The sequence below is a fragment of the Nipponia nippon genome, unplaced genomic scaffold (assembly GCF_047370975.1).
Source record: "Nipponia nippon isolate SJK-2023a ecotype South Korea unplaced genomic scaffold, ASM4737097v1 scaffold_17, whole genome shotgun sequence".
In the NCBI taxonomy this organism is placed as follows: domain Eukaryota; kingdom Metazoa; phylum Chordata; class Aves; order Pelecaniformes; family Threskiornithidae; genus Nipponia; species Nipponia nippon.
Genome location: NW_028262333.1, coordinates 8,404,034 through 8,420,749, shown reverse-complemented (window position 1 = coordinate 8,420,749; position 16,716 = coordinate 8,404,034). Strand labels below are relative to the sequence as shown.

The window sequence follows — 16,716 nt, the reverse complement described above, 5'->3', positions numbered from 1 at the left end:
GGGCGGCGAGCGGCAGCCTGGGCTCGGCGGCGTTCCCTGAGCTCCGCGGCCGGGGCGGCTCCTCGGGGGGCGGCGCTCGGCCCTTCCCCGGAAACCCGCGCCTCGGCCGGGCTGCGCGGCGCTCCCCGGGCCCCGGCCCCGGCCGGGCGCTGCCGTCCCTCCCGGCCGCCGGGGGCGCTGCGGCGGCGCGGGGCGGCCGCTGCTACCGGGGGCGGGCCGGCTCCTCCGCCTGCGCCCGGCGGCCCTTCCCCTCCTCTCTCCTCCCCGCGCCTGCTCAGCCGCGGCGCCGGCCGGGCCGTGCCGTGAGGGGCTGGGCTGGGCCCGGCCGCGCCCCGCCTCGCCGTCCCCGGGCCTGCACGCCTGCGGCCGCGGCTGAGGTAACCGGTGAGGCGGGGCGGGCCGCGCCTGGCAGCCGGGCGGCGGGCCGGGCCGGGCCGGGCGGAGGAGCAGGCCGTGCAGTGTCGCAGGGACGCGGGGCGGCGGCCGGCAGCGCTGGGCGTGTGGGCTGCGGAGCGCCCGGTGCGGCCTGGGCCTCCCTCTGCCCCGCGCGGCCTGGCCCCGGGCGAGCTGAGGGCCCCGGGCGGGCTGAGGGCCCCGGGGCCGGGCTGCGGCGGGGGCTGCTGCTGGTGCTCCCCGTGGCCTGCCCAGAGCTGCCGGCAGGCGTTGGGCGGTGCGTTCGACGGGAATGGTTGAAACTGAAATACCAGTTGTACAGCTGCTTGCGTGGGGGAGCTTGACCTGAAAATTCGGCTTTTTTCTTTAATTCTTTCCACTGCTCCTCGTACGTTCTTTGGTTATGTTTTTCTTCCCCACGCTGCTTGTTTGGAAGGGCTGCCTCTTCTTTGCTGTCTAGCAGCGAATAATCTCCCTGAATGGGGTGGGGGGAAGCAGCAGGGTGGGATCTCTGGTGACTTCAGTGGGGCCCTTACCAGGCTCCTGAGTCAGTCCAGGTAACAGTCGGAATTGCAGCGATCGCAGCTTATACGTATAAATGAGTTACTGCTATTAGAGCCGCAAAAAGATTGTTCTGAATTACTGAGCGTGTCTGCTCAAATGAAATGTTTGTTAGCATTCATGATGAAAGTGCTGAGGGGCCTTTAATCCCTCTGAGCGCTTGTTTGTTTGTTTGCTTGGCTACAGGCAGCGCAGAAGTACCGGTGCCATAACCGTATGCACTTTGATGACAAAGTCGACATTTTTCATGCCTTATGTGAGAAAAAGTTTATGACCTCCAGTTCTCCCAGAGGAATGATCAGGGGCCCTGCTCTGGCCCTGCTAACGTGGCTCTCCTTGCTCAGTAACCGGTACCTACAACTTTGCCACTGTGCAGTTGCGAATAAAAAGGTAAGCCATTACACTTCACTTTATTTCCCCAAACTTAGAACTGAAATGGTATAGGAGTGCATCTGCAAGATGCCTCTGTAGGATTTGAAGCTTCTTCTTGATACCTTCAATAACTTAAATCATAAATGGGGCTTTTTGTTTGTTTATTTTAGAACCATGGATGAGAGGTACTGGTACTAACTCCTTTTTCTTGTTTTTCGGTCTGTTTTCCCTTTCAAACATTAATGAACTGTCTCTCTGTCGCTTGCCATCAGTGTATTTCACTATTTTCCCCCTTACAGCTGTCTTTAGCCACTAACACTTTGCTTTTTGACTTTTCAGTGCTGTGTTAAGGTGTTGTTTTATTTTATGTAGCTACCAATATTTTCTCAACCTGTAAAAAAGCTTAATTATATTTTACATTCTTTTATATCAGTTACTTGGGTTCTAAATCTTCTTATAGTAGCGTAAAATAGATACCCTAAATTAATAATTTGAATAGGATGCGTTAACTCAGTTGATCTTGTAGAGTGGTGTTAACTCCACAGAAAATTTAAATGTCTTCAGAAGACAAAGAAGCTCAGGAGGATGAGCTGCTGGCTTTGGCTAGCATTTATGATGAAGATGAGTTTAAGAGAGCTGACTCTGCCCAAGGAGGAGAAACAAGAATTTGTCTGGAGTTGCCCCAAAACTTCAAAATTTTTGTGAGTGGTGAGTTGAGATGTTTTGGTTTATCCCAAAATCAGTTTTTACCAAGCTGATTTTCTGGTACGTGCTTAGATGGCTGCTGCTCAGCGACCTGTAGGAGCACTGACCAGGGAAAGCCATGACTGACCCTGTGCTGCGCTTGTGGTGGTGTTGGGGTTTATAGCTGAGTGGCTGATTTCATCCTCATGCATGTAACCTCTTTAGTGAACTTCAAAGTTAGAGATAAGTAGTAGTATTTCTCTGGAATAATTAATTCTTTTTTTTCTTGAGGATATGTCTTTCCAGGTTCTTGGTTTGTGCAGGATCTGATAGTTCACAGTATTGGTGTTTACTGATTTAACCATCTGCACACAACCCCACGAAATTTTACTGCATTGCGAAGTTTTGTTATTTAGGGTTGAATAAATTATTTTAAACCCAGAAGTTTATCAAATGAAGAGAGATATCTGTCATAAACCAGTACAGTTCATTAGCTTTCATTCTCTTGTTATTTCTCAAAGTGTCTCAATTCTCTTGGATTCAGGCAATTCCACAGAAAGCCTCCAGAACAACGGGTTTGAATACACCGTTTGCTTTCTGCCTCCCCTCGTGCTGAATTTTGAACTCCCGCCAGACTACCCATCAACCTCCCCACCGGCGTTTACCCTCAGTGGAAAATGGCTCTCCCAAGCCCAGGTTTGCAAAATAGTGTTAACATTTTAACAGAGCTTTTATGATCATGAGTTCGTTCACAGTGCTCTGGGGGATGTTAATGTAGTAGATGAAAATAAAATTAAGACATAAACAATTACGTTGCTCTTTCAGTTGGCTCTTCTTGTGGTTTTATTTGGTCACCATTCTGAGGAATGAAAACTTGCATCTATGGCATTATTTTAATGTATATCTTAGGTATATATTAAAAACTCCAGAATCTGAAATCTAAATATGCACTAAGGGGGACCGTGGGAGAGGAAAACAGTAACGAGTTGTCAGAACTTACTGAAATCTGGAATTGTTTTTTCTTTTCTAGCTCAGTGCTCTTTGCAAACACTTAGACAACGTATGGGAAGAGAATCGAGGCTGTGTGGTCTTATTTGCCTGGATGCAGTTTCTGAAGGAAGAAACACTGAGTTACCTGAATATTTCCTCCCCATATGAGCTAAAAATGTGCCGCCAAGGAAATGGGCAGAGTAGGACACCTTTGGTCCCTCTCGATGCTGAGAAGGATTGCGGTGGTGCAGCAGGCTCTGCAGCAGCTGAAGAAGAAATCATCGATGCAAGAGCTGTGCAGGATGTGGAATCGTTATCAAGTCTGATTAGGGAAATCTTGGACTTTGATCAGGCTCAGAGGAGGAAGTGCTTTAACAGTAAGATGTACTTGTGCAATATCTGCTTCTGTGAGAAGCTGGGCAGTGACTGTATGTACTTCACCGAGTGCAGCCATGTATACTGCAAAGCATGCCTGAAGGACTACTTTGAAATACAGATCAGGGATGGTCAGGTCCACTGTCTCAACTGCCCAGAACCGAAGTGTTCTTCTGTTGCTACTCCTGGCCAGGTAATAGAAGTGTGCAAGCAGTGATGGTAGAGTTCTGCTAAGTTACCCATAATTACAGAAGACAAGGTGTGGCTTTTCATGGTGAGCGTTGTGAATATACCTGGGGAAATTTTCTTATACGCTGAGCCGAACAGAGGCATCAGAGTTATAACTGGATCACACGGCACATATTGTGCCTGCTGTGTTAGTACTGCCATTGGTCAGAAGCCTGAATTAATGCCCCATTGCATTTGACATCGCATACTTTTCATTTGATTAATTATTATTAAAATAGCATTTCTAGGAGTATTTTCATGACCTGTTGGAGAATACAAAGTGGATTCATCCCAGCTGTAGGTGCTTTTTCATTGACTTTACTGCTTTTTGCTGAAGCTAGCAGGCTCAGAATTTCAGATGCATGTAATCTTTCTTCGATCTTTGTTTAGGTTAAAGAGTTGGTTGGAGAGCAGCTGTTTGCACGTTATGACCGCCTGCTTCTGCAGTCTAGCTTGGACCTGATGGCGGATGTAGTGTATTGCCCTCGCCCGGGCTGTCAGACACCAGTCATGCAAGAACCAGGTTGCACCATGGGCATATGTTCCCGTTGCAACTATGCTTTTTGTACTCTCTGTAAAATGACTTATCATGGGGTCTCTCCGTGTAAAGTTACTGCGGGTGAGTCACCGTATTTAGAAAAGGATCAAGAAACAATTAAGTCTTGTGTGAAAAAGACAAAGTCAGAAGTTAAGCAAGGAAACTCATCACTACGTGAGCTTTCTAAAAGATTAGACCGTTTCATTTGGAGTAGGTCTGTTGCTGGCAATTAAGAATTATTCCTTTGATGACACTCCACAGCTCAGGAGGTCCCTAAACTGTTGATTGCCAAATGCTGAGAGGCCATAGCAGGGAAAGAATAATTTTATGTGTGCCTTTTTTTTTTTTTACCCTTTCCTGTGAATCCACTACTTTCTGTTGTCAGAATTGATATTGGAATCAGGTGGGTGCTTCTCTGTCTGTTTGGCCTCAAAATCCTGTGACAAAGTTTCATTAAATTTGTGTTCAGAAAAAATATTTCCATTTTTCAGTTTATTTTACGTTGTAGACTTTTTCTAATTCCATTGACTGGTCTCTTTTATAATGAAACAGTGTAAAACCGTTGAATTTTGAGGTAGAGGGGTTTTATTGTTCTCATCTTTTTCTTATGTATTCTGATGTTTTACTTGCTTTTTAATTAATGATGTTATTTTCCTTTGAGAATACTTTATGCTGTTATTACCTGGACTTCTTTATATAATATATTACAAAAGCTGTTTTGTTTTATTTGGTTGGTTGTTTTTTTTGTTTTGTTTTATTCCTCAGAGAAATTAATGGATTTGCGAAACGAATATTTAGAAGCAGATGAGGCAACTAAAAAATTTTTGGAACAGCGCTATGGCAAACGAGTGATTCAGAAAGCCCTTGAGGAGATGGAGAGTAAAGAATGGCTAGAAAAGAACTCGAAGTCTTGTCCTTGCTGCGGTACTCACATAGAGGTACGCACGGAGGGGAAAGGCTGAGGCATCATAGTAACTCGTAACAGAAACTAACATAAATTCAGTCAGTTCTGTATCTAGGCTGGAACAGAGATTTATTTGTAGCCTCCAAGTTCACCAGGGAAGGTAAATTTCTAGGAAATGGTAAAAGAACTTTCCATTTCTGTCTGTGTTATATAGAAAAGGAGGTGATGTTTCTGGAGCTCAGGGACTTGGGTAAATACAGCAACTGCTATTGTTCAGACTCCAGTACTAAAAAGATCCAGGCTGACTATGGATCCATATGAATCCCTTTGTTTTCCATGTGTTTCAGGCTACTGCTGTTTCAGACTACAGCCAGGAAATAAAACTAGCTTCAGGAAAATATTAATTTGCAGTATTATTAGTATTCTAGCCAATTTACAATTCTGTGATTCTAGCTCCTAGTTCTTTTGAACAGTGAAAAAATACCAGTGTTATGATAGAGTTGGGGTAGCATGTATTCATGAGTTGATGTGTTTTTGAGGACTGTTATCATATAGAGACAGGCCTGAAGACTGACGTGGTAAGATTTTGTTATTGCTGTTTCTTGTTTTCTTCCCCTCAGAAACTAGACGGCTGTAACAAAATGACGTGTACTGGCTGCATGCAGTATTTCTGCTGGCTTTGTATGGGGTCTCTGTCAAGGGTGAACCCCTACAGGCACTTCAATGATCCATCTTCCCCATGCTTTAATAGGTATGTATTTACGTGTATTTCTTCTAGTGCTGTACCACTCATTTTTATACTTTTTCTTACAGTCTCTCCCAGATTATTCTTCCCTTGAAATTTGTAGGTATACAGTTTAAGACACGGTTTCTTCTCTCAAATATTTACACTTACAAGGACCTAACAATAAAAAAATCCGGAGTGATTCAGGATATGGTTTTGCTTTTTAAGAACTTTTGTTTTAAAATTCTGAAGTCGGCTTTGGGCCTATTCCTGATGCTTTACTTGCTGCCTCTGACTGAGAGACAGCCTTTAGTGAAATGTTTCCTTGCAGATGCTCGGGTATATGATAGCACAACACAAGGTTTTGGGGGAAAAAGCTGCTTCTAAAAAGCTGCAAACTTGGCTTACATCATCACTGTTCAGGATATATCAAGAGACAAAGGATGCCGCTGCTATCTGGACAAATGAAAGGGCAGGCAGGTCAGAGAGGTGTAATAATGGCAGCCTCTAAGCTTGTGTGTATTCCATTGGGTGATGTGCCCATCGCTGTGATATATAGTGCCTGGATACAAAAGTCAAAATACCGATAGTTTACTCAATCCTCCACCATCTATTCTGCTGTAATAGATGTGGCTGACAGGACTCTTTTTTCCTTGTTCTTAGCCCTTCTTTTTCAGCAATCCTTCTTCTCCCAACAGTGATTTTTTCACTCCCTACCCTGTTTTCCTTTCTGTTTTTCTTCTGGTCTTTTTTCTTTCAGTTTAGCTTAACCTCTACCTATCTTGACTAAGCTCATCTGTTTTATAAAAAAAAAAAAAAAAACCAAACCCAAACCTTTTGTTCCCCCCCACTTATATGTTATAGTTGTTTGCCCAGCTCTGTATTGTCCGATCAGATTGTAGAGCAGGCAGGCTCGGCTGCTGATTATATACTGGCTAAAGACCAGCTAGGAATGGCAGCATGCTAGGTAACTATTAATATGGTTTGGATTACTAATATTTCCAGGGATTTCTTGAGACATCATGTTTGTAAGGTGCTGTACAACCTTCTGGTATAATGTGCTGTAGAAGCACGGAGTAGCTTATTTTACTTGACTTTGATGATCGCAGTGTGAGTGTTTTATGATACTGACAAAAATTGTGAAACTTGCTGCTTTCTTATTTTTGGTCACATTGAGATTGATTCTTTTTTTGTACATATTTTACATTTTTTACATCCTGATGTAAATTATTGGCTGTCTTGCAGATTGTTTCAAGCCATGCATATTGATGGTGAGTTCTGGGAAGCTGAAGATGAAGACTAGTAGCTTTCTCTCGCAACAAAAGCTGAACAAACCAGAGACAGATGCTTTCCATTTTTGTGTCAAGTTTGTTTGCTTTTCACTTCCATGACGTGATAGAAGAATCATAACTACCTTGCACTGCAGGATACTCACACTTCAGAGGCTGTTGCCGAAACCAAAGGAGACCATTTTACCCATCCTGTGGTCAGGATCACCATTGAAGGCCCTAATAATCATATCGCTTGTTAAAGACAAATACAGCCAGTCAGAAGTTGGAAAATTACTGGAAAAATATATACTAAGAGGTGCCCCTTTTCCAAAAGCAAACAAGCAAAACTGAAGCCTCAAATCATAGAAATATTTGGGGGTTTCCTTTAGAGGGAGACTGACCTTTCGAGGGTCTTGGCTCGTATCCATTGTGGGTTTTAGGGCAGTTTATTGTAGCTGTAATGTTCTTTCTGGAGCTGTTAAGTGATGCTGCTTGGACAGGGGAAGTTTTCTGATATAATACAGAAAACGTCTTCTGTGTTCAGCAACTGAGCCTGTTGCTTCTATAGCATTTCCTGACCCGTTCCTCTGAAAAGCAGCTCATTGCTCTGTCACTGATACTTTCTAACGATGTTAAAGTTGATTATCCCTAACCCCCTTCTTACTGGCTGTAATGCCTGGGTCTTTGCATTCCTGAATGCTTTGGCAGAAAATGACCCAACAACCATTTCCAGAAATTTGAATCAGTTTGATGACTCATCTCAGCGTTGCTGTTGTATTCACTCCCATCGCCTCTCCTGATTTTGACAGTGATGAGTGCTAAGGCAATGAACTGAGTATGTGGCCAGTGAGAGGGTGAAAAGTATCAGTCAGATATTGAAACACATTTTTACAGATACATAGTTGAGATTAACTTGAATTCTTCAAGATATTGAAAATTACCTTGCCTTCTCAGATGAAGTAATTTATTTTTTACTAACTCTTTGTATAAGAAATTTGATTAGTTGATAGTTTTGCTTCTGGACTAGATCCCTTATTTCCACTCTTCTTGCACTTCGCATTATTTCAAAACCCAAATTGTTTCCCCTAAAAGCTCAGTATGTAGTTTTGTGAGCATGAAAGTAATTACTGGAGTGAACCACTAATTTTTTAGAAGTTTTTCCACTTGCAGGATGGTCTAAAAACTTATTTTGAAATTAAAACTGCATGTGCTGTGTTGAAAACAAATAGCAGGGTCCAGATGGATAGCTCAGGAGCTGGAAGACTCTTCAGAAACTCAAGGTGAACACCTCTCACTCCGTTTTGACTGACAGTAAATAAATTTATACTCGGATATCTGGCCAAAATGAGTGCCGATTTAGTTCCTTTCGCAGAGGATGAAAGTCTGTACTATGAGAATTGGCAGTGATTAAAAAGATGAGATGGTAAGAGCAGATTTCTTGTCTTGGTTTAGGCTACAGCGTGTAGGGAAAGTTTACGTTGTGTATGGTTTAAATTGTATTTCCTGCACCTTTCACATGCACTAAACTCACTTTAAGACAGTAAACAGAGTTGTCTCCCTGTTTGTCTTCATTACGGCACGTATATGGCAGCACAGGTCAGCGTGCGGGACAGAGCTCTGCGTCTGGGTGGCGATCGCCTCTAGTGCCCGCGTGCTACGGGGCTGAGGCGCTCGCTCGCGCGGTCGTCTGCAGAATGAGAGAGACCGGACCTGGGCTCGTGCAAAGCTCTCGGGTGAAGCTGCCGCAGGACGCGTTCTGCTGATAGAAGTTTGGAGGTTTACGTACGTAACGTGCCCTCACACCCAAAAAGCCCTGGTTTTCCCTGGGAGACGCAAGCCCCTGACTGATGGACAGTGGCTGTCGTGACACTACTGTGGGCACGCTGCGCTGGATGGAGCCAGCTTTGAGCTGCAGTCCCCACGGCAGCTTCCACTCCGGTCACAATTTTTAACTCTACAGGCTGAGTCCAACAGCTGCCTGTGTTCGGAGGGGCTGAGTCCAACACCTGCCCCCTGTTCAGAGGGGCTTTCTTCCCACTAAGCTGCACACGTGGGCAGATGGGGAGTATTTGTGACAAGAAGCACGCGCTTAAACCCTGTTCTCCTGCCCGGATGGAGGAGATGGTGGTGGATCTCTTAAACCTGCAGGAGGCTGGGCAGGGCCATTCTGCAGGGACGGAGGTGGGCTGAGGGCAGGACCTGGAGGCCAAAGGGTACGTCGGGATGAAAAGCCGTGGCTGGGGACGTCTGCCAGAGCTACCACAGCTCAAGTGCTATGGTGAAGTACCTGAAGGTGTTGCAATGAACTACTTTGCTTTCAAGAATTGTGTGCGGAGAGAGGAGGAACAGCGATGTATCCCCCCCGTGCCTATGAATTCTGGGTACTCGGGGACCCCTGGGCTGTCCCGTATTCTGCAGTGAGGCAGAGGAGGACAGACCCTCTGAGGAGAGGGCAAGCGACTGCACTTGGAGGACAAGCAGCTGGTGTTGCAAAGGTGGGAGAGCTAAAACCAGGACGTGAGAGAGCAAGGCAGGCAACTCTGCTGACGTGGCGCAGTTTCTTCCTCAGCATGTACTTTTTCCTCTTGCAGACCTCCTCGCTTTCTCCGTTTTTGTGCATGCACAGAATGAGCGCTAGATTATCTGCAGACATTTTGTGGTAACAGGTAGAGAGCTGTGACCTCCTCTTTTCTCCTTTAAATATCCCCACTTTTTACATGAAATGGCTGCTGCCTGGCAGGACAGAACCATGGCGGGTGTTTGGTGCAGACCTGCCAGCAAACACTGGACAAGGCAGGGAGCCTTTGAAGTAGGGAGCAGCAGTAGCTGTTTCTACCAAACTGCTTTCAATACAGCTTTGCTTCTAGGTGATAGAGAAATTTTGTGCAAAATAACAGGTCTTTCTCATGCTTTGAAGGTTGTGGGGTTGCTGTTCAAAGATGGTGTTACGAGTCCTGTCCAGCCACATGAACTGTTCCATGTTTCACTAGCGCAGTGAGACTGAGCAGCAGACACAGTCACTGTGACCATTTAGAAAAAATTAAGACATTTACTGTAGAAAGTTACATTACAGATCAACAGCTTACAAAATTTCTGCATAAATTTCTGCATTTTTCTTACAAAAATTTCGGCATAAAGAAAATAAATGCTCCCCAGTTTGTCTTGCCCCTCGCTTGCTAGCACTTGATAGGAAACCCAGGAATCAAGTTTCAGAATTGGTGGGGTCTTGCCAGTACAGGCTGTTGTCCACCCGTGCAGGGCTTCTGTAATTAGACACAGGCTGCGGCCAGAGGGAACGGAGTGTTTCCCTTGAGACTTATTTGGCATTTCCTTGTGGCAATGTAAAGCACGGGAAGGAGGGAGAGAGAACTTACTGCTTCAGGCTCTGCGCTGACACAGTAACAGAGTTCTGAGCCGCACAGAGAGAAATCATTTATGCTTAATCTGAACAAATCTACCCTCCTGTAGTACATAATAAAGCACCAGGGCATAGAAAATTATATCCTGCAATTGAACATGTAAGGCTTCTTGTGTGACAACAAATAAAATCATATAGATGCGTAAACTAACCATTAACTGCATTAATGGTACTGCGTTATTACTACTGCGCTGATGAACGCTGTCTGTAGCCTCCCTTTTGCCGAGATGGTCTCAAGTCCAACATCTGGCTCCAAGCGGGCTTCAGCCAGGGCTTTATCCAGTCAGGTCTTGAAAACTTCTTAAGGACAGAGACGGCACAGCCTCTGTGGGGAACCCGCCCCACTGCCCGACTGGCCTCAGGGGTCAGTTTTTTCCTTATACCCAGTCTGAGCATCTTGTCTCAACTCAAGCCCCGTTGTCTCTTCTCATCTTCCCCCCGCACACTGCCCAGGGGAGCCTGGCTCCATCTTCCTGATGACCTCCTCGTAGCCCTGAAGCATGCTGCTGTTAGGTCATGCCGAAGCTTTCCCTTCTCCAGGCTGAACAAGCTCAGTTCCCATTTTAAATGTCTATAATGTAAGAGCGTATTGTGGAGGGGGAGTGACACAAAAAGGAACTTGTCATAATTGCAAGGAATACATCCCAAAGCGATTACCCGTTTGGTTTCTGCAACACTGTACTTTGACCTATCTTCACATTTAAGTCTTGGGGCCTTCGGTCCACATGATTGCAGTTGCTTTATAGATTAAACAACTCATTCTCCATTGACTTTCAGAGAATAAGCTAGTGGCGGAAGTTTGTGGAACACAGTATACTGGCTCCCTTCCTCATTTGGTTAATTAAGGCAGGTGTTGCATCTGTCTTTTTAATGAAGAGAAGCAAGCACATAATCATTTTGCTAATTTAAGAACAAATATGAGATAAGTCTCTGCAGCAATTCCCTTTCTTCACAGCTGGTTTTCAACAGAAAAGCTGGTTCAGCATTACTCTGAACAGCGAGAGATTAATCGCTGTATGGCTTCTTAGACTGGCTTCTTTCTGCTCCCGTCTCCTTCATGCTGTATAAGGGCTCCACGAGCTTGTTGTGAACCAGCATTAAACCTAATGTAGCAAGTAAAAAGATGACTTAAGTAGACATAATAAAGCAAAATTCTCATTCATTGGATGCTAATGAAATTAGGTATTACCAGAGTCCTTGTTCCTTTGCTCCCATGCCCACACAGTTCAGCATTACCTTTACGCTTTTATTATGGCTGTACACCTCAGCTGTTACACTTCAGGAAGGTACTCCTTTGGGAGTTGATGAAACAGAAACATACAATGCAAAGCGTGGCTTTTCCCACCTAAAAACTAAGTACAACAGCTGCTGGGTCTGGTCAAACACTCACCTTTAAAGTATTTCACCGTCTTAACTTTAAGCTCCAGCGTGGCATCCTCATCGCACACAAACACAGTGTTGGGGTGTTGCTGGAAGGCAGATACTGTCCACATGTGGTTGACACCTTCCTCGATGGCTTTGTACAAAGCAAAGGCTTTGTGGGCTCCTGTGATGAGGATCATCACCTGGACTCCGAGACACAGAGGTGGCAGTTAGGGTCTAGAAGGAGAGAGAGAGCGCACCCACACCCTGCTGAACTACGAGAGCGCTGCCCCAGTCCCTAACAGGGGGATCTCTCTGTCGTCCTCCGCAGAGGCACTTCACTGTATCGCGATTCTGTTTGCTCTGGCTGCATGTTATTTGTCAATTTAATCATAGCCTGATGGGTCATTTTAATGATTTGGATCCTTTGCGCTTCCCTGTTAGGCACCTATACGCCGAGACTTAACAAGTATACATCAAAGTACAGACTCAATTAAAAGCTATCCCATACAGTTTTAATCATCTGCCGCTCTAACATCAAGTCAACCGGTGATTTGTGCAGTTATTTCCCCAGATGAGACTCTTAGCCAAAGACGTCCTTCCAAACCTTTCTAGCTCCCTGTGGATCACAACTGTACTGCAGGGTTACACAAACATAAGTGTTAGTAGAACAAAAATGGAAGCCAGAGCAAGAGCCTTTCCATGGTGTTGCAGGATGCAAGAGAACGGGAGGATCAGGTATTCAGCTGTCTGTGGCAGGAAGAGCATAAGCTGGCCTATGCCAGCAGGGTGCATTGCTGCTCCAAGACTGCGTAATCTTTAGCTGCTCCAGGAAGCCCCGCTCAAGAGCTATGGTATGAAGTCACTGCTTTTCTCCTAACCTCTCTGGCATCCATGACAGTGCCTACTCCGACCGTCAAAGCCATTGTGGGGACTTTGGAGAGGTCACCATCAAAGAACCTGGCGTTAGCCAATATTGTGTCCATAGCCAAGGTCTTCACTCGCGTCCTGGATACCAAACTTGATCCAGGCTCATTGAAGGCAATGTGACCGTCTGGGCCAATACCTGTGACAGAGACAGTTTGAGAAGTAGGTCAGTGGCTGTAACGGTTACTGTAGGCAGCAGAGCCAGCAGCACTCCTATTAAAAGGACATTCAGTGCTTCAGGAATAGATACAGATCTGAGAAAAACACTTGCAATTTTTCTGCTCAAGCTCAAATTTGCTTCTGGTAGGAATGATGGCAAAAGCCCCCTCTGAAGCCAACAAAGACTCTTCCCTAATTGTGCTGGGACAAGACAACAAGCAGATGGCAGAACCTCAAGGCAAACTGTTGGGAAAAGCTTGCGTTGAGCTCCCGTTGGCTCAGAGGACTCTGACTACTCCTCGCAGTTTCCTGTTAGCACTTGTAATTGTAACTTAGCAATTGTAATATGTTTTGTATTCGGTACAATTCTAGCCCTGCCTTTTTCTCCTGGTAATCGTTCCCTGAACAATTCACTTACTGGATTGAAATACTTAAACCTGGGGGAGCAAGTACATTGGAAGACAAGGCTGCCAGCACACGAGCGCCCAGGGCGATGGTGTACGGGTTGGCTTTCACTGCCAATCCACTGAACTGCACTGAAAATGAACTCTCCTGATAGTAACTGAGATAGCTGGTGGAGGAAAGGCAGTGCTTCCTGCCAGTGTTTAGAGACCGCTAGTCCTTCAGGTTTTCACCTCCAACAAAGAGTTCAATTCCTCCAGCTGCTTTGATTTTATCCTCAAATGCGTCACACTCTGCCTGTAGATCAGGTGCATTTCCATCCAAGATGTGAACGTTTTCTGCCGAGATGTCAATATGCTTAAAGAAGTTATTCCACATGAAGGAATGGTAACTTTCCGGGTGATCCCTTGGGAGACCTAGTAACAGAGCATGCACAGGACTAAGACCAACGGAAAGAATATCACACATAATATAAACCACCTATACGCCCTTGCAGTGCCCTTGGTCATAGAGCACTGCTTTCTGTGCCTGTCACTTGTCACTCCCTCAACTTTCATAAGTTGTTTTTATTTCCCTAAATAGCAAAATTAAATCAATCACAATAGCTCCTGTAAGACAGATGCTCATACTCACATGCCATGGATGTTCCAGACAAGCAGGCATGCACTGTGCCTCATCTGTTACTACCTTTTTAGCATTCTTACCCATTTGTATTAGCAAGAATGATTAAAAAGCTGTGCAGAAGACTTGGAAATAACTTACTGCATAATTTTTCCCCCTTGGATGCTATAAACCCACACTGCACTGCCTGTTCCCCAGTGCTGCTGGATTAGGATTGTTCACAGGAAAACTTCTTGGCCAGAGTAAAATTAGCATTAGCAAATATTTAGCCTGTATGCTTTTCACCTTTGGAGCTTTAGGCTTGCCCATTAATCTCTTTGTACTTTTTCTTCTGAAGAGGCTGTTTCATCACAGCTTCATAAACTAAATGGTGCTCTGCTATCTTAACAGGAGTGCATGTCGGTTGTGGAAGGGCACCGGGACAGGTAACACGTCGGTCTTTATAAGAGACCTGGAGCTAAAGTGACCTTTATAATCCCAGAGCAAAGGTGGTAGTTAATATTGCACGCTATCTCAGACTGCAATGGTAAGATGGATCCTTAGCTGACCAATAGCTAACTTCAGGCAAAACACAGCAGCGTCTAGTGCGTGTAATACCAGGCAACACCTGATACTCTTTAATATTTCTTACACGGGTTTTAAAATTGTGCCTGCTAACTCCCTCGGCTCACGCAGACTTTATCCTTCCCACCGTGACTCTTCTGCAGGGGGGCTGCCGGCACCCCCAGGCCTGACAGGACCCGCGGGCCGCGGTACGGGGCGCCGGGCCCATCGGCCCCGCCGGCGGCTGGCGGCCCTGCCTCGGGAACCGGACACCCCCGCTGTACCGACGGAGACCTGTGATACACAGCAAAGCAGATAACGAAAGCCAAACGCTTCGTGTGTGCGGGCACTCACCCACGTACTCGTCCATGTTGAAGGTTTTCACGTACTGGAAGGAGAGGTCCCCGTTCCGGCAGTACTCCACCAGCTTCCTGTAGCAGCCCAGCGGCGTGCTGCCTGCGGGGAAGCCGCCGCCTCAGCCCCGGGAGGGGACCCGGGGAGGCGGCCCCGGGGAGGGGACGCCGGCCCCGACACCCACCTGTGGGCAGCCCCAGCGTGAAGAAGCGCCCGGGTCCGGGTCCGAACTGGACGATGCGGTTGCGGATGTACTTGGCGGCCCACTCGCTGGCCTGCGCGTACGTCTCCAGGATAACGAGCTTCATGGCGGGGCCGGGCGTCGCCTGGCAGGGCGGGAGCCGAGCTGGGGAGCGCCGCTACGCCGCCATCTTACCGCCGCCGCCCCGCTCACCTACCTGCCTGCCTACCTGCCTGCCTGCCGCCGCCGCCCCGGGATCCCCTCGGCAGGCGGGGCCGAGGCAGCAGCACCGCCCGGGCCGCCCTCCGCGCCCGCCCCGCCGGTGGGCGGTGAGCGGTGAGCGCCGAGCGCCGGGCCCGGCCCCTCACGGCGGCCGCTCGCCGCGGGAGCCCCGCGGGCGGCTCGGAGCGTGGCCCGACCGCGGCAGCCCCGCGGGGCGGGAGGAGCGGGCCCCGCCGTGCCCGGCCCCCGCGGCCGGGGGGACCGCAGGGTCAGAATTTAGGGTTAGAATTCAGAGAAGTGGTTAAATACACCCAGTGCTTGGGCTGCTAGTCATCTGTGCAAATGAATCGAAGTTACGAACACTGGAAATGTGCTTTATGCCTGGACAAAGCTTTTGGGAACGCGTGTTCTCCCCAGATGCATTAAAAAGGCAATTAGGCCTTTAAATGCCCTTATTCCTTCTTGCTTCTCCGGCGGTGTCCCCGTCACTGCAGGCATCCACCTGACTTGGCCCTTCAGCCGCTCCGGGTGCCTGGCAGCCACCCGCCATCCCTGAAGCGAGGCCGCGAGCCGCGTCCCGGGCAGGAACGAGCAGCTCTCGCACTCGAAGCGTTTCGTAGGGACCCGCGTCAGGGCACGTCGGGGTGCTTCAGGGGCTTCGGCTGCAGGGGCAGAGCCCCTCCACCTGCGGATGTTTCTGCTGCTCCTGACAGCAGTGGTATCCCAAAAAGACCTTTCTGCTCTTCCTCCAGCTGCCTTCAAGCTGTGATGGAAACGTGCCCGACCTCTCCTTGCAAAGTCTTGGTTCATTGTTGAGATGCAAAGCTCTTACTTCAGTTAGACAGCTTTTTACTTGCATTAGAAGAAAGAATAATATACAAATTGCTTTGCTAGGATCCAGCCTGTGCTTTTCCTTCTTATTTTAATAATTTAAACAACCTGGCTAGACTTAGTGCTCCTGATACTGTCTCATCCTGGATACTGAGAAGTCCTGGCTTGGTTTGCATTTGGATGGGGAATGATGAGTGTGATGGGCCATAGCCAGACGGCTGTGGTTGGACACGGGAGGAGTTTTAGGCCACAGAGGCAAAATAAATTGAAAGCGCCGTGTGTTTCCATCAGCAGTGGTTAGCCAGCAGGCAGGAAAGTATTTTGGTGGCTGTAGTGCTGGGTAAAGAGCTGACAGCAGCAGCATCCTCTGCTCTCCTGCAGTGCAGGGCAGCCTGGGCTTTGGCTCTGTGTGAAGCAGCTTTTCCACTTTTCCCATCGGGGTTGTACTGCTGTGTTAGACCCATCAGTCCCGTGGACACTGGCAGGAATTACAACGCCTGTGGATTCATCGGCACGGGACAGAGGCGCCGACTGAACGGGGGGCTGTGCCTCCACTGGGATGGAGGGGTAGCAGGGACCTGGCTGAGGTCTGAACACTTCCCATCCTGGGGCCGCTCTGGTCCATTCGGCAGGTACTGCCAGCATGAAGGGAATCT

The 16,716-nt window shown here is 47.4% G+C and overlaps 2 protein-coding genes across 8 annotated transcripts; one reads left to right on the top strand and one right to left on the bottom strand.

The window, feature by feature from the left end:
- The first annotated feature begins 214 nt into the window (after positions 1-214).
- RNF14 (ring finger protein 14) lies at positions 215-8,587 on the top strand. 6 transcript variants are annotated; one of them, XM_087753939.1, is made up of 9 exons: positions 215-377; positions 1,141-1,344; positions 1,853-2,034; positions 2,555-2,706; positions 3,041-3,568; positions 3,994-4,222; positions 4,907-5,079; positions 5,666-5,796; positions 7,015-8,587. In XM_087753939.1, the coding sequence occupies exons 3-9, from the start codon at positions 1,881-1,883 to the stop codon at positions 7,070-7,072; spliced, it is 1,425 nt and encodes a 474-aa protein (XP_087610065.1). In that variant the 5' UTR covers positions 215-377; positions 1,141-1,344; positions 1,853-1,880; the 3' UTR covers positions 7,073-8,587. The 6 variants fall into 6 exon arrangements, with proteins under 6 accessions (XP_087610065.1, XP_087610067.1, XP_087610061.1 ...); XM_087753941.1 differs by having other exon boundaries at positions 216-377; positions 1,891-2,027; XM_087753935.1 differs by having other exon boundaries at positions 216-377; positions 1,872-2,034.
- Positions 8,588-10,063: 1,476 nt separating this feature from the next.
- GNPDA1 (glucosamine-6-phosphate deaminase 1) lies at positions 10,064-15,349 on the bottom strand. Of its 2 annotated transcripts, none has more exons than XM_087753942.1 (7): positions 15,237-15,349; positions 15,011-15,152; positions 14,827-14,928; positions 13,542-13,724; positions 12,702-12,886; positions 11,849-12,023; positions 10,064-11,561 (listed from the first exon to the last, which is right to left on the bottom strand). In XM_087753942.1, the coding sequence occupies exons 2-7, from the start codon at positions 15,132-15,134 to the stop codon at positions 11,464-11,466; spliced, it is 867 nt and encodes a 288-aa protein (XP_087610068.1). In that variant the 5' UTR covers positions 15,135-15,152; positions 15,237-15,349; the 3' UTR covers positions 10,064-11,463. The 2 variants fall into 2 exon arrangements, with proteins under 2 accessions (XP_087610068.1, XP_087610069.1); XM_087753943.1 differs by having other exon boundaries at positions 15,225-15,243.
- Between the last annotated feature and the right edge of the window lie 1,367 nt (positions 15,350-16,716).